The 23522-nt window shown below is 40.5% G+C and overlaps 2 protein-coding genes across 3 annotated transcripts in view; both read right to left on the minus strand.

Annotated features, from left to right (window-relative positions):
• Positions 1 to 155: 155 nt before the first annotated feature.
• Positions 156 to 1517, minus strand: il12a (interleukin 12a). Its single transcript, XM_006795316.2, has 7 exons — positions 1499 to 1517; positions 1240 to 1385; positions 1023 to 1112; positions 832 to 873; positions 582 to 725; positions 427 to 468; positions 156 to 290 (listed from the first exon to the last, which is right to left on the minus strand). The coding sequence occupies exons 1-7, from the start codon at positions 1515 to 1517 to the stop codon at positions 156 to 158; spliced, it is 618 nt and encodes a 205-aa protein (XP_006795379.1).
• Positions 1518 to 4434: 2917 nt separating this feature from the next.
• schip1 (schwannomin interacting protein 1) overlaps positions 4435 to 23522 on the minus strand; it is a 217200-nt gene continuing 198112 nt past the window's right edge. For both annotated transcript variants that reach the window (XM_006795311.2, XM_006795313.3), the window contains 6 exons: positions 16349 to 16467; positions 14897 to 15014; positions 14074 to 14271; positions 7301 to 7424; positions 6537 to 6630; positions 4435 to 5450 (listed from right to left, as the gene is read on the minus strand). In XM_006795311.2, coding sequence (XP_006795374.1) covers positions 5399 to 5450; positions 6537 to 6630; positions 7301 to 7424; positions 14074 to 14271; positions 14897 to 15014; positions 16349 to 16467 — 705 coding nt within the window. In that variant the 3' untranslated portion in view covers positions 4435 to 5398. The remainder of the gene's footprint in view (positions 5451 to 6536; positions 6631 to 7300; positions 7425 to 14073; positions 14272 to 14896; positions 15015 to 16348; positions 16468 to 23522) is intronic.

The following is a 23522-nucleotide window of genomic DNA, read 5'->3' on the forward strand; positions in this document are numbered from 1 at the left end:
GACAGTTGTGCAGCAGGTACATTGTAGAACTTGGTCAGTAGTTGAAAGAGATGGTAGTGACTAATTAGGACAGCTTGTTCTGATGTGATAATAGAGATTTGATATTTGTTGTGCTATTATTTGATGAGGCTGAAGTCGAAGAGGTTGCCGGACGTTTACTTCCTGTGGTCTCCCGAGGAGATGTAGCCAATGGCTCGGTTGATAGTGATGGCTCTGATGTGGAAGCCTTTCATCATCTTATTCATCTCCAGCCGGTTGTTGTAGGACTCATTGCCCCACACCTTGGCATCCTGTTACAACAGGAGAGGATAGAGTGTGAATGCAGGACAATATGGTCTCAGGAAAAGAAACCCCAAATACTCAAGATCAGTGATCCTAAAGACTGAAAGACAAGGTGTAAATATGGAACAAAGAATATAAAAATACCTTTGAGGGCAGGTTCTCTACATCCAGCTGTGGAAAGCAGTTCTGTATAAACCAAGGAATATTTAGTTAGACAAGTACTTCCCAGGAGATTCAAACTATTTCACCTTGAAGTCTCGATGTCTCAATTTAAAAAAAAAATTGCAAGATAAACACACCTCTGTGAGATTCTTTGTGATTTCCACGATTGGGCTCAGAAGTCTAATTTCCTCTGGACCATTTTTGAGAGGACCTGTGAGGTAAGATGCAATCGCTTCGTGATAGTAGAGCAGGTCCTTCTTTATGTTCTTCAGACATTCACTCTGTCAAAACAATGGGAAAAACCCGTTCAGTTTCAGCTACAATACCAACACATGCATATGAATCATAACTTCTTTTTATAGAATATACAGTGTGTCTGACACTGACCTCACTGAAGGAAGAATTTCTTTGTGTCACGCAACCTAAGTTCTGTGCAGGAAAACAAACAGACATTTAAAAGCAGCAATGTTTACACTACAGTCATTTGAAGTTGTCCAACCAATTAAAACACAGTGAAAGCTGAACTGAAATTATGACAGCTGTCCCCATAAACTGTGCTGCTTTGGGAAAAGGCTCACCTGAGTCAGAGTGGGTGCACAGGCCAGTACTGTCTCCCCAGTATTCCTCATCTCAATTTTTTCCGATTGGATACCATCACTCAAATAAGTCTGTAATACACAGTAAAAGAATATTGCTACAGAGTAGAATAATCACGGATAAACGACACAGATACCGAGAAAACAAAGGGAGGAAAATCATGCAAAAAAATCACACGCTGCTGAGATTTGTACTCACACTGTCCAGAGCTTTTGAGATGTTCAGCAGGAGCATCTTGTAGAAGTCGGCGCACTGACCGCCGGTCCCCGGGCTCGGCGCGGGCACCGGGAGAGCTTCGGATGTGCGCCAGCTCAGGGACAGCAGCAGCACACAGCTGGCGACGTCTGCAAGGAAAGAGAGAAACAGCCGTCAACGCACGAGCCTACACGGGCATTACGACACCCAGCTTGCACGAGCACGCAACAGAGCAATTTAAATAACAGCCAATCTGACTTACATAGTTGAAAGTTTGCCATAAGACTACTTCTGATCAGATAGGGAACTTGGCCGGAGCTTGGTAAATCAGCACTGTTTCAGTCTCCGTATGAAGCTGGGGTTTATATACTTAATAGCTGGGGGGGAGGGGGGGGATTCCCTTAACTAAAATTTTTTGTATGGTTGAAAGAAAAACAAAAGATCTCTCTCTCTCTCTCTCTCTCTCTCTCTCTCTCTCTCTCTCTCTCTCTCCCTTCTCTCTCTCTTTCTTTGATTAATAGTCTTAAATACCCAGCTCTGGGAAAAATTAAAGCGCGATTTATGAGAGCATTTCCTATATACCAAGGTGTAAAAAAGTCCACAATGATGAATAGCCTTCTAGTGAGGTAATCGTTGAGATCTTTTTTATATTAGGGGAAAATAAACAAGGAGTTTGCCGATGTGACTGTTGCAGATTGACAAGAAGCATCTATGAGGGGCACTTTCGATAAACTATATACACTCACAAGCTGGGATTCGTTCAGCATCCGGTGCCTTTACTTTCAGACTATATATAGCCCACAGTCCTGGAAGCTGACGACGCCCTACCCGCAACATATCAAAGTATAGTCAAGTGACGGCATTTGCATATTTGCATCAAATCAAAACAACACGGATGGATGACGATGAAGGGAAATTATTTTTTAAGCAACATTTTCAGTACATTTAAGCGCATGCACTGCGCAGCCTGTCCTCAGAAAGTGTGCAGTGTTATAAAGATGCAGTGCACGTGTACCATTTTATTCACTGCAGCAGTCTGTGCTTGTGAGGTGCACAGTTATTGATTCCTGCAGACCTGGTTGCAGAATAAATCATAAAAACAGAAATAAAATAACCCAACTGTTGGTAAAAAGGAGCGGCTGATAGTAAACTAATCATAGTAGGGGCCAAACCAACATTGTGGTCTGTGGTGGTAAATTGTCAGTGGCCTGTCATTAGGTGAGTAAGAGCTTTATTCACTTGTGGTAATTAATTCCACGGACGTTCTCCCCAACAGATACTACCGGGTGTCCATTCAGGCATGACTAATTACGCATGTTCTTGACCAACTGACTGATAACGTCAATGAAGAGGAGGTGGCATTATTATTATTATTATTATTTTCCTCGTGTTGAGGAGTAGGTGGTTGTGGTTTATGTCTGCTTTGTTTTCACTCATGCTCAAACTTGGAAAACAATGAGCAATGCCAACCAATCCCCACAGGGCAGGGTAACACGGTAGCCTGGCCAGTACAACACCGATAGCGCTGAATATCAAATCTATTAGAGAAATATTGGCTAAAGCTACAGTTTCTTTGCATAAAATATAAAATAATAACATTTAAATTACACAGTGTAGCCGCCTGACAATGTAGTCCCAGCAGTGTGATACTAAAATGCTGCTAAGGGACAGAGAATAAAATCACTGGATAATAAAAGTCCAAAAAAAAGTTTAAAAGAAAAGTTCTTCAGAACGGGTACTTTCTTCTACACTTAGATTATGTTCTATATATATATATATACCAGCTCCTTCTGACTTATAAATGAACTTTAATTTACCTTTTAACCACTCCAGCAAATTATATGAATACACCCATCCATCCATCCATCTTCATCCGCTTTATCCGAGGCCGGGTCGCGGGGGCAGCAGCCTAAGCAAAGAGGCCCAGACCTCCCTCTCCCCAGCCACCTCCTCCAGCTTATCCGGGGGAACACCAAGGCGAATACACCCAGTATCCATGAATGTAGTTCTGAACTGCGTATTTGCAAGTTTTTAAAATAGTTTTGTGTCGTGACACAGTGACTGTATTTACAAGAAGATAATTTTCAGGTGGCGTTTGGATATCAAAATTAGCTGTTAAATAACCCTACTACTTGAAACATTTAATTAAATAAATTCTCTTAAATCGGTTTTACTTTTCCGTGAAAGGAAAGTTAATCTATCCATTTTTATTTATTCTTTTTTTTTTTTTTACATGAAATAACAAAAAAGATGAAACAGACAGATGAGTGTTCATGTTCAGTGAAATGTGTATTTAACCTGTGTTAAATACACATTTCACTGAGGCTAATCCTAACTCTAACCCTGGAAGGCTGTGGATATGATCAAAACCTCCAGAACAACAGTGAAGGTGAGACTGTTTTAACAATGTCTATTTCATATGTGACAAATAAACTTTGAACTCTTTTTAGATGGTGTCTATGCTATGAGATATCTGCTTTCTATCTATCCACAGAGGATCGGAGAATTACACAAGACTCAGAATGAGAGTAATGTGAAATTTTGAAACACACAAAGCACTACTTTGTTCTCCTCTCTCACTACAGTTTTCAGAAACTGCCGTCTACTGTGCTTACCCACTTTTGAAGGGAAGTGCATTCTCTGAAACTGTGGTCATCGTGTGGTTGAGAGGAGTTTCCTGGCCTTTGTCTTTGGACCATCAGACTTAAACTTACCATCACTCGCTTTATACAATACAACATATGCTCAGATATATGATGCGAGAGTAAGAAGGGGAGATTTTCCAAGTAAAAGCACTGTATTCATTACCAAACCTACAAGTCATATAGAACTATTTCTGTATCCTTTTACCTTTCACTGGACCACAAGTGGCCATTCGTTAAATATTTTAATTCCACAAACTGTCATTTTTCTTGAGAAACAAAAATCCCTGAATGTGACCCAAAAGGGGTTGCCCAAATTGATATGAAGTCCCTTTAAGAGCAGAAAAGCAACCCCAATAAAAGAGTGAAAACTATACGAGTGTCATGATGAGGCAAGACCGAAAAAGGGAGTTGAGTCATACTACGTGTGATGTGATGTCATGTACTCTCACTGTTATTGTGAGTTTTCCTCAAGGAGGAAGCTCAACTGAAAGCGTAATTTCGTCTCTATGTTGTGCAGCAGCAGCAGCAAGTAGAAGTGCACAGCAAACCGCCATATATGAAACAAAGTTTATTCTTTATTTTACATATCTGTACATAAACATTTCTTCCCTCAAATAAAGTATCTGAATACAGTAGGATGAAAACAATATTAACACACTTATTCATTTAAAATGACTCGTGTCAGAAAATCAACATTCACAAAATGTTGAAGAGCAATTAGAGTGAACGTATTACCAAAAAATCTACAACTCCACTACAAGGCAGGCATGTTTTCCTTTTACACTCTTATAGCACCTTCAAACGAACATTTCTCATCAGCTGAAAACGACCATTTGTGCAGAATAAAAACGGGTCGACTCTGAAATACTTTTAAATTACCGTCCAACTTAAAATGGTCTGAAGTTAGTTTTCCATGATTTTCTTTTCTCATACAGCGTTGTTTCTTTTTTTTCTTCTTTTTTTAAAATCTCATGACTGACTTTCTACTAAATTTTTCACTATTATTTTGTTTTGTTTTTTTCTCCACAATTTTTGAGCTTGAACAGCCATAATTTAGTGGTGAATGTAGAAAGTTAAAAAAAAGAAACGAGAGCAAAGCGAGGCCGATCACTGCACAGGAAGCTGGGGGACAGAATCCATGACGACACACAATCAGTTGCCTCCTCTCCCAGGAAACAGGACGTGCTACACCGTCCTTTGCACTGGGAGAAAACCACAGAAGCGAATGAACGAGGGCGGCCTTCTTCTGTGCTGCTGCTACCGCTGAAGTCAGTGAGTTGGACAGAAAGGGAGATGGGGAGGTTCGGGAGCAGACAGGGAAGCGGCGAGGAGCAAAGTACTTCGGACAAGCGGGGAGGGGTTCGGATCGACACGGGGCAGAGGTGGAATGGCTGGAGGGGGAAAGCTTGTTTGGGAGCAGGGGACTAAGCTTGGCATAGGGAAGCGGATTGCAGGTGAGGGTGGGGAGTGTTAGGGTGGGGGGTGCTTGGGTGGAGGTTGGGGTGGTGGGGGGCATCTTATTTGGATAGGGTTTTCTCAGCCAAATGTTTCTGCTGGCTCTCGGCATGCCTGGAAAGAGAAAAGTTTTACATTATATTTATATTGACACTTAAATGATGAATTAAGTGACTCAACAAATCCAAAGATAAACAAGAGCACTCAAGCAGGGCAACTCCCCCTGAAGGGCGAGGGCTACACTAAAACTTTGTCACAATATGATGAGCCAAGCCTGTTATGACGTTGCAGGGCGTCGTACTAAAAACACAAAGTCTGTTGTATAGCTCTCTCCATGCCCTTTCATACAACAAGTTACTCGAATTGGTTTCTTGACTTTTTTTTCATGTCCCCCAAAGCCTAGTATGTTATTGGGGAGTTTGAAGATGATTAATAAAAAATTGTGGATAATATAAAGTTTTTAGGATTTTTGCATTTGGTACCACCTTGACAACAAATTGGTATCGATCATCACACCAAATTTAGAAAACTGTGGATGCTAGACTGCTAACAAACAGACAGACAGAAACGGTTACACACAGAGAACAACACCAACAGCTAAAGCTGAATATCTGATCCCCACATGCCCTGGCTAACCTGCTGAGCCTGCCAGAGGTTTTTTCCTTTCAAAGGGAAGTTTCTGTCTCCCCAAGTGCTTGCTCATAAGGGACTGTTAGATCGCTGAGGTTCTTTTTATTAAGTTGAAAAGTTGAAAAGTCTTGACCTCTTAGTGTAAAATGTAAAAAAACTTCTTTGGTTTAAAAAAAAGGAAAATCTACTAAAATCTCTTAGGTGCACAGGTGCATTGGGTGGCATGTTCACCTTCACATGCATCACCATTAGTTTTACTTCAGGAGCTACATGCATAGCTGAAAACAGTCCCTTACAAATGGATTACTTACTCACATTTGAGTAATGTTTGCTCAAAGGGGAACTCTGCACATTTAAGACATTAAAGCTTACAAGTGTTTACAATTCTCAGGAAGAACTACTTCACATGTGATAAGAAGTTGCGCAAAGACTTTTGCAGCCACTGAGAGAGCCGTTGAAGTTTGCAAAATCTGCGTACGAATGAATCCCTCGCGCTCTTTTTTATAAGTTAAAAAAATAAATAAATAGTGGGACATGCAGTGAATAAATAGTTGAAAAGTGCTTTGCCACCTGGTGAGGTCCTCTATGTCAACCAGCATGGCGTCTTGCTCCATGTGTAGCTCATCCCGAATCAGTAGCAACTGTACGAGCTCCTCGTTGAGACCTGGAGAGATCGATAAGAGGCGGAACAGACACTGACCACAATGATAAAGCATAATCTCATATTTAAACTACTGAAACTAGGGAAACACCACAATTACCACAACTGATCATACCAGTATTCCATTGTGATCCTAACAATAGATACTAAATCTACAAGAAACACTGGAAGTGATCCCCTCAAATTCCCATTATGGGTTCATAACACTGAAAACTTTATCAGCAGTCTGACCACACACACTCACGCTGCTCTCGCTGTCTTTAATATCACATGTTACAGCTATTGTCCCTTCAGTGCCAGAAAATATGAAGCATAAACTAAAGATATTTTCAACGGGGAAAGTCTGCTTTGTAAGTAAAAACAAACTCGTGCTTTTGGACTCCTGGGGATTTTTGGAACTTTTTTAGGTAAGATGCGAGATTATTCATCCAGCAGTACAGGGATCAATGATGTGTACCGTGCAGTAACAGTAAATGCTCAGGGGAAGCTGTTAACTGGTACAACTCTCTGAAGTGACTAACTTATATATAAAAGTACTTTCACATCCACTAAAAAGGGTAGGGGTCACTATGTATGTGCATGTTTTTCCCCAGTTTATCTCTTGCTCATTTCTGCAAGTGAAAGCAGAGGTCAGCGTGATTCTGTTTGTATTCTGGGCGTGTGGTCAACTCACTTTCAATCTGGGAGTGCAGGTCGTTTACTATAACCTGGAGCTGTCCCACTGTCATGTCTCTCAGGTCTGTGGGCTTCAGGCTCCTTTTCATTAGACACTCGCTGATGTGTGGCATGTGTGGAAGCTGCCGAAATAGACACACAGAGTTATGTAGGGGAGAAAAAACAAGAGCAGAAAACCCTGTTAGACAATGTGTTTTCCCTAATTGGATAGTGAAACCTCACGCTAATAACCAAAGCACAAAATGCACAACTGACTTCTTTACTTTTTAAAAATAATTATATTTGAATGTTTACAGATGACAAAATGATCAAATTAATAGAAAACTGATGCATTTAATATTCCTTAAATCCAACGTGCAAAAAGCTCCATAAAGGCTGTGACTACAGCTCATGATCCTGAGCCTTTAAACCACACAGTCAAACCTAGAAACAAATTGCCCTTCACACCCTCACGCCACTGGAAAGTGGCTCATCCTCATCGTCTTATATTTTATGTTTATACGTTTTATCGCTGTAACGCCAAGTGTATCATATTTGATACGTCAGTTTTCGAGACCTCTACATCATCAGTGATTTTTTTAACCCCCTTATATGTTTATGTCAGTTTAAAGAAACGAATGCCGAATGTAGCGAAAACTCATATATTCAAATTGATATTCATTTTTTTTATTTCAAATTTTTCAGAGGCTTCAATAAACGTTCCAGTTTTTTTAAACAAATGTGATTTTTCTGACAGTTATCTCGTGGTTTAGGCTTTAAAGGGTTAATTATATTTCTATGGTAAAACATGGTAAATGCTGTACATGTTTTCAGTTCCTCACCGCAGCTTTTCTACACATTTATTTCCTCGACAGAAACCGAAGGACTGATTGTTTTGTGAACACAGAAATTGCTCTCCAGCGATTTGCTCATTTGCTCTGTTTTCAAACGCTTAAGTCATAACTTTAATAACTTTTTGACAGCAGCGATAACAGAATCTTTGATTCGTGCATCATTTGATCCAACTTAAGAATTACCAGCTCGCTACATTTTAAGGCTTTTAATGTTTAGACGTGTTTTCTTTTTCTTGACAATCTCTTTTAAAGTACAGTATTCATGTGTGTTTTTACCCAAACACACATGAAATACATTATGTACCCCACAGAATTAAAGCTGGTATTTTATCTTTGATATAACTTATAGAAGTATAAAATTTAACTTATGTAATTTCAATTTCAACATAAACTCCAATGAGTTTTATTAAATCACAAAAGATTATAAATTCAGTTTTACTGAGTTTATTGTAACTTCACTGTGGAAGCTTGTTTCTGCCACTGAAAAATAACCAGAAAAATCAATTTTCAGTTCAATATCTCAAAATTTCAATGGATTTTCTCATTTTTTTAGATATTTATTCTGAACGTTGATTTGAAATTTTGAGTTAATAATGCAACATTTTGACTTCTGGATGACAACGAATGCTTGTTTTGTTTTCCAGTTGCAAAAACCCTGAATCCAATCGGTAATCCTTAAGTGTTTGTGTCAAATGATTTAACTCTTGCAACAAAACAGACTCTGTACTATCCGAACCTGAATGTCATTTTTCATGATTTAGAAGAAAAGAGACATATTTTTTAATGGATAAGAACAAGTTCTGAATTATGTTTCATTGAATCTCTATTTTAAACTTCAGACATTGGCAGATTTCATTCAATCTTATGACTATTTGATCTGTCATTCACTGCTCCCAGACTCTTAAATCTGACATCTGAGCCTGATTAGATTTGCTTTTTTTTTGTGTTCAAAAAACAACCTTAAGAAAAACAAACGTGAACCCGGTTAAACCCACACTGTCAGGAATTATCAGCAGAATAAGGGCAGTGAAACTGAATCCGAGTGGGAAATAAAAGAGTCAGCTGTTTTGCCTGAAAGCTTTCTGTTTGCATTCTGCAAAAGGAATGAATGCATCCCAGGCTCCTGCTTCCCTGGTGAAACAAAAGGATATATTTCCCTTTGTTTTTCCTTTGAGCGGCAGTAAAGGTGGGGGATTTCAAGTAGGCGCTACTGTTTGTTCACAAACATGTTGACAGCACCTTATACAAGTCCACAGCACATGAACTCGGTGTCTCTGTGGGGTGCTGTCTCTCCAGCAGGGGCCAACAGTGAGACCACTGAATTATTTTTACTTCACAGAGTCATCTCATATCTAATTTACATTTATATCACCTCTCTTTTCTTGGAACCTTTTGATGCTGCAAGTTAGCAAGAAATCACAGTCGGTTGCACCTGTAGTGCAAACACCGAGCATGTAATCAAAGAGAAAGAGATGAGAAATTAGATATTTAAACTCTCCCTTCACTATTACTTTTAACATGCTAGAATCTGTGTAGCATTTTAGTGCATGTATATATATGTTTTAAACTTTTTTAGGCTCTTCTGCTGGTTTTGTGTATGTCAGAATCTCCTTGCACTAGCACCGGTTCCTTCAGATGCAATAAAAGCACTAAAGCATCACGTGTGCTTAGTGAGGCTCACCTGGGCGGATCATTTCCTCTCTGTCTCTGCCTCTCTTAACAATATGTCTCAACCAGTCTGCATTCTTTATCTTTGCATCCAGCGCCCGTTTCCTCGGTCGTGGCCCACTTTCACCTCCAGCCTTAGTGGAGATAAACGCGTAGAGAACGCACTCATGCTCTCTTTTCGTAAGGGGTGCGTGGGCTCGCTCTTCTTGGTAGTCTCATTTCACTTTCACATTACTACCGGAGCAAGTATATATGAGGCTGTCATGCGTAAGTTTCAGTTTCGGGAAATTGGCTATGTACAAGAAGGTCACTTGAGAGTGACATAAGGAGAAATGTGATGTCAGCATGCGTGGGCTATGGGAAAGGCTTGAGACTGGTATTAGTCCTGACTCAACTTCTGAGTTTCTGTGGTAGACTGACCGTACTGCTAATTGTCATCTGAATATTGAAAACCAGAAAGATAATTTCCAGTGATGACTCTGTGTCATATTGAGGAGCTGTAACGCTTTGTGAATGAAGTCAAGAAAGAAACTAGAGGCTTTACAGTGGAAACAAATTATTGCCCCCATTTCCCTCTCACTCATTTCTCACTTTCTCTCAGTGATTCTGCTTGAAATTTTAGGACGACTCTCTAACCAGCAGACGGATGTTTAGGTGTAATCTCACTGCACAGGCCACAGTTTCCGTTCTTTTCTCTTGCCCAGCGGCAGGTGCTGTGCCAAAAAGTGATTGCCTGCCAAAAAGTGATTTCCAATGTTTCCGTGTATTTTTTATGTGTAATATCTTTATGTATGTTGGTAAATAGACTTCGGTGAACAGCGTTTACAAAGGGGTTATATATAGAATTAAAAGATTATCTGTTTTTTCAAGTATCCTGCATAGTCCACAATGCTAACTCTGTGTTATTGTACTCACATTATAACCAATCCGGTCCTTTATCTCCACTTAAAATATTTTTACAGAACTATTGTAATATTTGCTGCCATTTCTGCTGTCCTCCTGGCCAACTTAATCTTACAAAATACATTTTTAATGTTAATGAGATTTTTTTTTTAACTGCATAAATAAAGGTTCTATAAAAGTCGCTGCCAAAAACTGATTGCGGCTTCTACCTTGTTACACGAATGTTGTTTGTGGCTCAATATGACTTTGTGTCATCCATGAGGGATGCATTTGACATATGTTTCACATAGTATAGGCCAACAAGTTACTTATAGCAGTTTAAATACGAGCAATCAGTTTTTGGCAGACAATCACTTTTTGGCACAACACAGGTCTGGCCACTTCATCAGAAACGTCATCACTTACTTTTAGCGTATCATTTCTGTTGTTTATCCAGTAGTATTAGCAATGAAGTATTAGCATCTAGTATTAGCTACAAACGCATTAGCTTTAGCTCATATTTAAAATCTTTATGGATTATCTTTAATTTTTTATTCAACCTGTTACCTGTAGGTATATATTAAAACTCTTCGTATATATTTTAACTGTTTGTTAGTAATGTAGCTTTAGCTTTATTAGCTTTAACTAATATTTCACCTGTTTATCTTTAGTTTATCTACACAGAGCTAAAGAAGGATAATGATTTAGCAATTAACTATTTCACCTGTTTATCCTTAGAGTTTTAGGGCTACTTTAATTATCTTGACCCATTCTTGCTTTGGAAAAGCTAGTTTTCTTCAAGATGTCTTTGCTTTAAGGTTTTATAAAGAGATTGTGTATAAAACATTAAAAGTCTACACCTGACTCGGGGTTACTGAAAGCTGTGTATAACAAAAAGTTTTACATATCAGGGCATAGTACAAACTCGGCCTTCACGGGATCATTGCAGCACCTTGAGTCATTTCTTTTTCAGCCTTTCTGTTGTACATCTGCACTGTGCTTGGGGTCATTGTTCCGCTGGATGACGCTTTATGCCAAGCTTTAGCTGTTGGAGAAATCGTCTATTTAGATCTACAATACTTTGGGAAACACAGGAGTTCACGGTCGACTTAATGGCTGCAAGTTGCTCGAGTCGCGGGGGTGCAAAACAAATCCGAATCATCACAGTATGAGGTGTTTGTGCTGATTGTGTTGATTTGCAGTGTTTGGACTTTCCCAAATGTAGTGCTGTGACCAAATATCTGTCCAAGGGACACTGTTCCACAAGTCTTGTGGTTCGTTCAGTTGTAATTTTGCAAACATAATCCGTGCTGTCGTGTTTTTTTTGTTTGTTTGTTTGTTTGTTTATGATTGATGGGGCTTTTTCTGTATAATTGCAGAGTCTTTACCTTACAAAATAAAACGCCTTGAGGCGACTGCTGTTGTGATTTGGAGCTATATAAATGAAACTGAACTGAAAAAGTGCATTTCCCCTTTTTTTTTTTTTTTAAGACAGAAGAGCCTTGCTGCCCAAAACCCTTCCAAATAAGCCGCACTTGTTCAGTGTTTTTCCTGATTTTGTTGTGATGAACTTTAACATTTATTATGCTAACTGACTGAGTTTGAGCTGTGGCTTTGGGGGTTTTACAGTTTCTCAGCATTGCACAGTCTGACTTTGGGGTGAATTTTCTGGGACATCCACTCTTGAGCCTTCAGTATTTTCCACTTGTGAATAATCTTTCTTAGAATGATGCATGGTCATTCCTTATGTCTTTCCTCCTTGGCATTTCTCTAACCCACACCTGAAACTTCACAGATTTGTTCACACGTGCTGATGACGTTAATCCCATGCACCTTGCTGCTGCTTACACTTCCTATGGAAGCATTAAGGGTGTTCTTACGTTTTCACACACACTGCTTTGACACGTTGGCTCAGTTTTATATTAAATACATAATGACACAGTATAACATGTCATGGTTTGTTCACCTGAGGTATTTACCTAAATTTAAGAACTGCTAAGGACCAGATTATTTTAAATATGTAAAACCTTAGAATTTAAACAGGGTGTAGTTTATTCTGACTTCCTCTGTCTCAGCTCACTAAGATAAGCATTACACTAATTTGTAATGATATCTTAAAGGACGTCTTTTTTAAACTAATTATAATTTTACACTTTTTCAAATTAGTTGAGGCCTGCAGATGAACCACTTGTGGTAAAAGCACTCTTAGCTGGGAATCACCGTTCACCACTTGACATTTGTAATGAACGCAGTTTAACAGATCTCTGGTGTTGCGGACAGGGCGGGCAGCTGTAGCCTTAAAACATTTTAAAATTCACTGCGGGTCGTGTCAGCGTGTGACGGTGATGTCTTCTGACTGCTGAGCACTGCTACATCCCTGAACACCAAAGTCGATGCTTTCTGGCATATGAATTATAGATGGACCCGGGCGAGTTGCCCTTCTCGTTTCTGAATAAGTAAAAAAGTTCTGACTTCAAGTGCGCGTGGAAACAAAGTGTGCATCTGTGACACCGTGGATGTGTGAGTGTCCCTTGGCGTGCGTGCTCCGGAGGAGGCAGCGGGGCAGACATAAGTGAATGAAATAATGATGAGCGGGGCTGTCATCACCTTCCTCTCTTTAAGAAGAGGAGAGGAAACAGAGGAGGGGTGGGTGGGCTTTGACTGGTATTTGTTTCCATTACATCCCAGCGTAAGCCGTGTCAGAAAAGTGCCACCGAGAGAGAGCATTAACAATCCTAAGGGCTACAAGACGCCTCTTCCCCTGATTATTAGCAAACAGTAAAAGTGTCAGTCCTCAGGGACATCACCTAAACTGCTCATCTTTCACTTTCTCTAGGCTTTTACTCTTGGATAAATAAAATTATTTATGGCTCATATAAAAACAGGATCTGGCCGAGACATACTCTAAACCTTCTCTGAGCAAAAGTAAAAAAGCTTCTAAGTAACTAAGGTTGTTCACATGAGCTTCACGAGCTTCTTTCAGCTGCTACTTTAGTTAAAAAGGGTCACTCCAGCATGTATAGTGTCTTAAACAGTCTATCTTACAGTTTACATGAGTCAGAAGTCAGCTGTTAGATCCATACATTGTTAAAAATTGTCTTTTTAGTCCTGTAATAATAATATTTATGATGTTTTGGCCACTTTGGACCCCAGAAGAGAAAATGTAAAATACACTGACAACATCATCACCCTGTTTTTTTAAAAACTAATTAATTTTAATCAAGAACGTTTAAGTCTAATAATATCTGTATAGCGCTTAATCACCACTCCGTCATGCCAGTCCGTTTAAAATGACTTGTGAAAGGTCAAAGATTGTATGAGTAACACACAAAAAAGGAAATACATGAATAAACAGCTAAACAGACAGTCTCAGATTTCTGGAACTGACCAGGTCAGCCACTGGTGACTTTTTGCGGTTCTGTTTTTCAACCTCCACCTGCATCTTGGCCATGGGCTTGGCCATAGCCAGGGCCAGTTTAGCCTCTGCCTGCAGCTTCTTCTGTCGACTCAAGAAGTCCATGTCCTCCAGAGACTCCGAGTCGTCCTCTGTGGTGTCCCTGTCCGAGTAGGAAGAACTCTGTTTGGACTGCAGGGAGGAGGAAGGTAGGGAGTAGGTAAAATGGGAATAGGATAATTGAAGGAGAGAGGAAACACAATTGGAAGTTAGAGGGAAAATAACGGATGGATCACACAAGAAAGAGGAAGTAATAAGGAGTTAACGCTCATGACTTCTTGGCATTTTGGTATGCAGATTTTAACACTGATGAGAGTGTCATTATGCACATGGGTGCGACAAAAGGCTCAAATTTGATCTTTCTCCCTCTCATTTTGTTAAGTATGTCTCAGTGTGATAACAGGTTATCGCAGCCAGTCACCCGTGGCCTCAGCGAGCACCTACCAAATTGCTTTTCATTGGAACTGTGAACTGGTGAACAGCGCAGAAAACACGAGGACAGAAATTCATAAAGGTGCTAAACTGCCAGTTATCTCTCTGATTCATATTGAACACACTATCCCTCCCACTAATCTGCTTTCGTTCTTATCATTTCTTGATTTTCCGTTGATACAATCAAATCTTTACACTTTGCTACTTTCATATCATCATTAATAAACATCGCATAGTGATATCAGGATTTAAGTCCTTTTTTTCTTCTCCATTTTTGAATTTTGGCACGGGCTTCAGTGGTGGACGTGTGGGCATCTGTGCATACCATAGGGGACAGAGGTGTGTCCAGGCTAGTCTCCGTCTTGCTGTCGTCTGCATCGCTGTCCTTATCGCTGCCGCTATCGTTGACAAAACAGATTTGTAGGTTCATCCCACTCTGCAGCCTGAAAGAGAGGCGTGAAAACACAGAGAAAAACAATATTAGCACAAAGCAGACGTTAAGTTGGTTCACTTGTTAGTTGATTCTGCAGTGACTGACGCAGACTTGGAGCAACACCAAAATGAACACTGATGCACTGCTGCTCTTACAAAGAGTGCTGCGAGTGTAAGAGAGCAAACACAAACTTCGATGTGCTAAAACACAGAAATACAGGAATAAGAAAGAAGAGCCCAATAGAAACAAGTGCCCTTCATGAGCAGAGAAAAGTGCCAGCTGAAGATAAAATTAAAGAGAGCTCTTGTTTTTAATCATCTCCCCTTTGCATCGATCCAGGTGGCCTCAGCTAGGTCTGCTGCAATCTGCCTGGACCAGAGGGGGTGTATTTGTGCCATGGAAGAACAAAATGTCGCAAGGTGTAGCTCCATCCCACTGTGGATCAATAATCTGCTTAATTCAATAGAGTAATTACAAACAGAGGTGATTGATTACATAGCATAGATCCAATCAGTCCCAATAAAAATAGGACCTGAGTGGCTGGTTGGTTTTTTGAGAGAAGGAGAATCAAAACACTCTCTGAATTGCACAGACCACTAAAGTGACTTTTTGACAGCCAGGAGACGATAAACAGAAGTTCAGCAATAAACAGTGTAGGGCCTGGCTGATATATGTATATATATATGTGGTTGGCAATATAAATCTGGCTCAGTCATATTAGCATTGGTTAATATATCAGCTGACAATTAGCACTGAATAGAAAGAGATGGAAATGCCCGAGACGTGTGTCATAAGATGTAAACAGTCTTTTGGTGCTCCAGTATGAAAAATTCATAAATGTACTAAGCTCCTCATTTCAGGGTTTTCTCGAGAACATCATGTTAATGTCAAACTGATGAGTGCATCTTATTTTGCACAATACTGCCCTTTGACGATTAACCACAAATAATGAGAAATCCACTTGATTCGAATCACGGGGATACGATGAGCACTGCAGTTCCAGTAAGGTACAAGTAGGAGGTTGTGTGTGTATGTGTGTGTGCTTCTGTGCATACACACGTTGGTATTTTCTTGGGAAGTGAAAAACCACAAGGTCTGACTATATGACATTACCCCACTCAGCTGCCAATGACAGTAAAGAGAACTTGATAGATATACATTTTGATTCAGCGCACTTTCACATTTAGAGAATTATGTGACCGCATAACACCCTCCCCTCCACACACACACACTTCAAAATAAAACAACAAAACAAACAAACGAACAAAAAAACCGCACACACACAATCAAACACTTTCCAAGTGTTAGTCACATGCTTATACGAGGAGATGTCAGCTGTGTTACCTTGAGGACAAACTGGGTTTGCCACTCTTGCTACAGCTGGTGTAGATGCCCGGCCCATCATCGAAGAAACTGCCCAGGGCCAACTTCTGCCTGATAGACTCCCGCTCATTCTTCTGGGCCTGCAACAGTAAATTAACAGGATTTGGTTACTTTTTGTGATCTTTTTGATGACTGATATTGCAGTTTCGAAATTAGGCCAAGTGTCTTCCCTTTTAGTAAGCTTCATCCCGCAGGACATGCACAGATAGAAAGCAGTGCCACCCTGATCACTTTCTGACTGTACAAACCAAAGATGCAAGCATATCTATAGCAGCATCTGTCTTAGCCACCTTTGATACAAAGCATGGTGTAGGCTGATTTACTAAAAAACAACAACAACCTGTTTTTGAAATATTAGACCTTTAGAAGTTGACAGTACCAGGATTCACCAGGAGGTGGTACTGTTGATTCAGAGAACAACACTTGATATCTCAGACAACGTGCAAGAGTTTATATAGGATAAACCCCTGAGAAATTACTCTAATGCACATTTCATGCATAATTAAAGGTGCAAGAAAGTCCAAACAACACAGTTTCAGAGTTTCTCTTGCCTTGCCTCTTCCCGTAGCTCAGGACAGCTTCAGCACGGGTAGTGCTCATACAAAATTGCACCAGCTACCCATCTCGCCTCTGCTGATAACAGGTGAACACAGCAGACAGAGATGCACGCTACTAGTGACCCACTTAAGCTGTGGCGTCACATTTTTGAAGGACAAGCTCTGCAGAATTTTTTGCAGGTTGTTTGATACACAGTTGCCCCAAACACTGCAGTGCTTAAACGTCCTTCTCTCAAATGGGAGTCTGGGGACCTGAAGGGAGGGAAAGGTTTACAAAACAAAGCTTTACATGATTTGAGGTTAAATCAACTATTTGGTTTGTGCACAGCAAAGCTATCCTTAATGATGACATATTAATGTCTTATGGGAACCAGGGTGCTGTTCTAAGATATATATCATGTAACTGCTACATTCCTGCTCTGTCTGTAGTCTCTCTCTTTCCCATATTTCTGGCCTGTATTTCTGTCTTAGAAAAGGCAAATTGGCAAAAAGGAGAGCGTAAGATTGAGGTGAGAATGTGCTAAGCAGGAAAGAGATACCTGTGGTGTTTGCCTGACTGACAGTCACTATTCCTGTCTTTGTGAGTTTGTCCATTACTTTATCTCCTTCCTATTTTCATGCAAACCATCTCAAAAAATTCACCTTGCTCATCTGTCTTGTTGTTTCCATTTACATGCTTTCTTCTTCATCTTCATCCTCAGGCCCATCCTAACCCTCTGTTCGTTACGCTACTCCAAATCGCACATCACACCTTCACCTCTCTCCCACTCGTTTTCTCAACTCCTTCTCTCCCACCTTTCCTCTCTCACTGCCTGTCTCTCTTGACAATTGTGTGCAGGCGTTGGTGAGAGTGCCTTCACTGAGGACAAATTAACATATTAACATAATCCCACTCCACACAAGAGGCCGCAAGACACTCCTTGTGCAGTGAGCACGCACACACATAAACACGCACTGGCATGTTGAGGAGCGGACCTGGCACTGCTCTGTTTGAGACACTCCCTGGAGAACACACTTGAAAGTTTCAATTCACCGCTTCAAAGGTGCAACAGCAGCCTGTGTGGCACAGTGCAGGTCAAACACGTATACTACACATCACTCATACTGACTGCAACAAAGCTGTCACTCATGTTACTCCACTGAACAGTAGCTCCAAGCAAAGGTAAGAATCAAAAGCAGCAGGCTCACTGAGCATTGGTAACTGCATGCTCCGCTCATGTGGTGAGCGCTAAGAAAAGACTAAAATGAGGGATGGGTGGGAAAGAATTCTTCACGAAGGCTCAGGGGATATTTTGGATGTTATTAATGTCACCTTAACAACAGGTAAAGACATGCTGAAGACCTTATGGGGCATCTGTTAGCAGACTGTAGGTGGAAATAAAGATGCAGTTCTATTTAACAGCTTTGTGTTTATCCAGTTTTTAGTAATGTTTTACTATTCAGCTCAGCAGCACAGATTTACATTTAATGTCCAGTCATCAGAGTTCAGAGTTTTTTAAATACATTAGTGATGCAGAAGACAAAGCATATGCTGCAATAATGTGCAACAGGGATGCTCAAGGACACGCTGGTTACTGATGATATTCAAGAGCAATAATTAACAGCACTGCTTATGAGTTTTACTGTTATACTCTTAAGCTGGTTCGACTCCTTTATATAATGCAAACAGTGAATACAGGAAAGCCAGGGTTGTTTTTAATCTGAATATTTTCTCAGTCAGCCAAGAAATCCTTCAATTCATTCAAGGTTACATCTTCACATTCGTGTCGTCTGTCTGACTAACACTGCAGAACACAAAGATATCCACTTGGTAATTATATGGTATAAAACAAGAAGGAAAGAAGCAGACCAGCGGGTTTAAGAAAACAGTATCATGGGCGTAACTTTGTGCTGAACATTTGGTGGAGGTGGGGGTGGGGTCAAGATCTCTGTCTAAACAAATAAGTAAATCTGTATAAATTCTGAAATGAGTAAAGAAAATTTAACAGCCTATTAATGCAAGATAATTCTTAATTTTATTAGGGGGGTTATATTGGCTGGGTCTGATTATTGGGGGGGTCGTAACCCCCTAACCCCCCTGGAAATTACGCCCCTGCCAGGTATAGTCGTGATGCACTGTCAAAACTGATATGAAGACACACAAAACAACATTACGTTCAATAAAGAAGTGGGAAAATCTCTGGGAGTCAAACTGTAACACTGATCTGCAGTTGGATTAAAGCTGGATTAATGTTGCTGTGTTTGTGTCCGTAAGCATAACTCTTTGACTACACAGAGGAAAGGATTATTACAATCCAACCAACCAGAGGCTATGGAGACGCACATGCGTGTTGCTGGTGGTGATAATGTGAGGTGTGGATCTGACACTGCGTGGTCACTGGCTAACGACTTGTGACTGATAAGTTCTTATGTGGTGAATTTACCCAGACTTATTCTCATTTCTTCGGCGAGCACCACAGCGCACTACATATTGGTTTCACATTTGTTTGCCCACATTACTGGCTGTTATATTGTTGACATCGCCCCCTGGTGACAGTAGACGACTACATCACGCAGATGTGGCTCTGCAAAGCTCTGCACCTGACACCTGCCTGACAAAACAACTTCCTGTCATTGAATAGGCGTCATCTGCTATACTGCTTGTTTGCGTTGTGCGCTTGTGTGTGCGTGCAGGTGGTAAAACAGTCATCATGAGAGATCCATAAACCTTTTAGAAAGGTGTTGGATATGCAACTAACAAGAGGAAGTGTGAAATGGGCAGAAAAAAAATGTGCATGTTTTTTTCTCTTTAAATGTTAATATTTCATATTAGTTTCAGTTTCTGCCTTGACTGAAAATCAGTTTAATTACATACTTTTCAAACGCAGGAAGCTATCACATCCTGTCAAAGTTTCCATATTCACTTCCACCTCTTACAGGTGTGACTTTTGAATGACAAGCAAACCTTGCAAGTCACAGGCTCCAGGCACACAAACCCTTTTCATTAGGTTTGCTATTCAAACATTTTTCCGTGCGCTTTACTTTGTAATTTTTCTGCTAAATATCCTTCCGCAGAAAGAAGAAAAACTAAAAATCCACAGAGCACAAATGAGCATTTCCACTTGACGATGACATGGAAAATTGCTGGATCCATTACATTAACATTTTAATGCATGAAACGAGTAAGAGACACCGAATGAGAGATCATCCCAACTACCTCCATCAGTTCCTGGCCTAAACACTAGAGCCATCACTTTCCAAATTAGATTGGGACCAACACAATTGGACTAATTTCTGTTTTTCCTCAAAATCACCAAGCAATTTCCTCTGCTGAAAAAACCCTCATTGACAAAGGCATTTCCTCCTCTCCACTCTGCAGTACAACCATTCATCCGCAGGCCTAGAGGGTGATTTAGGCCTGGCAGCAGACGACAGGGTGCTTGTTTTGAGCCTTCAAATCTTCCCTGAAAATCTATATTAGAGAAGGGAGATGAATTTAATTATCCGCACCAGCAAAGAGCATCCTCCTTCTGCCTCCCACAAAATTGTTGGCTCTCGTGGCCAGAATATTTTCAGTGGTTAAGATCTGAGACGTGTTTACATGTAAATGCGGATGTGCATGAATCAGTACAGCTGTGCTTGACTTTTCTCTGATTTCAGTCTCTGAAAGCCTTCTTTTACTGTAACTTAAAATATGTGGTAGATAGTGTTTCTTTAAAACTTATAAACCCCTTCACTCCTTTGCGAAGGCGCTGGCTAAGGAATGTGATCAGTGCTGCATACTTTATCTTTTTTTTCATCAAGATTAACCCAAAAAACTAAAGGCTGAGTGTCTGGAGACTTGGTGGACAGGTGGAGCAAGGGAAGTTAAAGTTTGGAACAGATGGGGATCACTTTTGTTGAATTTGAGACATATGGTATTGGCTTCGGCTGAGGAGTGCTCTACAAGGTTTCTTCATCTCTTTTCACACAATTCCTTACAAAGTGGTCTCTCTTTTTCTGCACAATGGAGTCTTTTCAGTGACCCGGACCTTACTCCCTGACTGAGAACAAGAACCCACTGTTATCACACATGCACTTGCACAAAAATGCCGTTCTTGTGAGCACAGACTTCAGGTCTTCATGTATATTATTAGTAAATGCATGACAGTGGAGCACACCTGGGCATGACTAAGTGCTTGTTTTCAGCGAAGGTGCTGTGTCGATGTGCGTGTGCGTTGCTGCGTTATGAAATTTCTGTGTGATGGTGTGAATCCAAACAGGGATGACTTCACTCACGTATATTTTCCAGGACTAACAGTGGGATGCTGCTGAACCCTCAGCTTTACAAACAGAAACAAGGCCACAAAGTCTTCTGCGTGAGCCAGTTGTTATGACTGTGCTACATACTTTCACATTTCACACAGATGTTCTTGCAGGCTTAGAGTAAAACTGGATCAACTTGACTATATTTAAAATTTAAAATGTAACATCGAGGGGAAAATGCTCATTTCTATTTTTGCTTTCTTGCTTGTCTGCACTGTCTGTACCACTGTAATGTACAATTACAGTTCGAAAACAGTGAGTGCATGTCCAGCAGCTGGTAATCCATTATACAGCATAGCTACTTAGAAGCATATCTAAAGCAAAATAGCACATGAGATTTTGTTTAAGTAACTCCTAAATAAATCAACGTGAACAAAGTGTCAAATCTTCGTGGTCTTCTTGGCATATAGTTATACAATGACTTTCTGAGGATGGCACCTGCTTCACAGCTTTATGAGGACAGCTTTACACCCTGTAGGCTAAACTGACTGACTACTGGAAGAGCCTTCCCATCTACACGGCAGTGATATTCTCATCTCAGCAGCAGACGAAGTGCACAGATTTCTTTAAATGTCTCTAAAGAGGTGTGTGTTTGTGTGTGTAAGACTGTCTTCTTTTCTCATGCTATCTGAGACCCGTCTGTCCAGGCAGTGGAACATTCCATCCCAGATAAGAGGCCTGACCTTTGACCCCCCGTATGGTTCATCTGCAGGTCAGTGCAAGGCTGCTCCTGTCACTCAGATTGGAAGGGAATAACTCAACAAGTGGCACTGGGCTACACATGAATGTTCATGTGGGGTAAAAGAGGTGGGGGAGGGTTTTGGTGGGAGAAAGGAAAAAAAGAAGGGGGGGGGGGGGGGTCTGACAAAGGGAGGCAGAAGAGATAAGGAGCATGAAGTGGGTTTGGACAGGACAATGGGTCCACCATGTGACACTAGAGCATTCTTTCAAGCAGAAGGGCCGAGTATTTGTAGAGCAAAGTGCAGCAGAGTTACAGAATAAAACCCTGGTTACTCATACTGTTTTGTCATAACAGTGGCCCAAATATGTAAGTGCTTCAACACCCAAACTACATCAGCATCGGTCTTTGAGCTGCATTCACAGCTGTGCACAAAACGCAAAAGTGGATTAAAAGGAAAGTTCAGCCATTTGGATTTTTTTTTTATTACTTTTCTTGCTGAAAATTAAATCAGAAGCTGAAACTCACTATCACGTCTCTGTTCAGTATGAAGGTGAGTTAGTTCACCGAGGAGACTGGGAACTAACAAAAACTATTCGTCCATTAGCTCTCTCTCTAGCAAATCCTTGAACTAATGATGTCAGTCTTACACAGTGCAGTGTTGCGTTGGACTATTTCTGAGCCAGTTGCAGTAAGAGACATTATTATATTATAAAGACATCAAAGCACTCAAAGGATCCCTGAACTGAAATCTGTGGGAAAATTCCACCAAAGATTGAGGTGGAGGTTTAACTTTCAGGGCACATGAGCTTTTAAAACTTAATTTTGGGCCTAAATCAAGAAAACGTTTGAAGCATTTTTATCAGATTTTAAGCAGATTCTGTAGAGTTTTTTTCTCCCCATGACCATTAAAGTTAAATTAGGGCCTCCAAATAACTTCCCAAATAAGTGCCTTTAAAGGTGTAGAAGACTTGTTTCTAGAATGACTTGGTGGAGTTATGAAGGCTTTTACTCACAGTGAGGTTAATGGGCCATCATAAAACGCACAATTTAGTGTATTCATTGGATTGGATTAAACAAATAAAACATTTCATACTGATTATAAATAAATGACAGATGCCAGCATTAGGAACTGAGTTAACTCCGAACTCTGTAGTAGCGCTTTTACACTTTGCATTAAGTTTGAACTTCTATTTTTGTCACAAAGCAGAGCAAAAGTATGTTCAGTGGTTTAAGTTGGCAGACACGAAGTAGAAGAAACCTCCAACATAACCACGGGGATGGATATTACCTAAAATAATCCACCTGCTGACGTCACACACTTTCAAATCATGCAATTAATGATCAAAATTTGATTCCATACTTTCTTTTACCTCTTTATAATCATCACTGAGGTAGAGACTGGAGGCTTGCCTGATGACATCATCCACCCCTCCACATACATCCGTTTTATCCAGTGCCTCCCTCATCCTTCTCTCCTTCTCCGTTTTCCTGTCTTTTCCCTTCTACGTCCCAGTCAGTAGGTTGTAGTCCACACTGACTCCTGAGCTTTAGTCCAGTCAAAATGCATCATAATCCCAGTCAACTGACCCCTATCTACTCCTCTACTGGTGTC

Source organism: Neolamprologus brichardi, chromosome 14 (genome assembly GCF_056152115.1).
Source record: "Neolamprologus brichardi isolate AB-2024 chromosome 14, ASM5615211v1, whole genome shotgun sequence".
Taxonomy (NCBI): domain Eukaryota; kingdom Metazoa; phylum Chordata; class Actinopteri; order Cichliformes; family Cichlidae; genus Neolamprologus; species Neolamprologus brichardi.

What these genes read in the sequence shown, in the direction of transcription:
- il12a (XM_006795316.2), bottom strand. An exon ending in TCTCAAAAGCTCTGGACAGT is followed by an intron (nt 1,113 to 1,239) that starts GTGAGTACAAAT and finishes TGTGTATTACAG; the next exon opens with ACTTATTTGAGTGATGGTAT. An exon ending in GTGCACCCACTCTGACTCAG is followed by an intron (nt 874 to 1,022) that starts GTGAGCCTTTTC and finishes TTTCCTGCACAG; the next exon opens with AACTTAGGTTGCGTGACACA.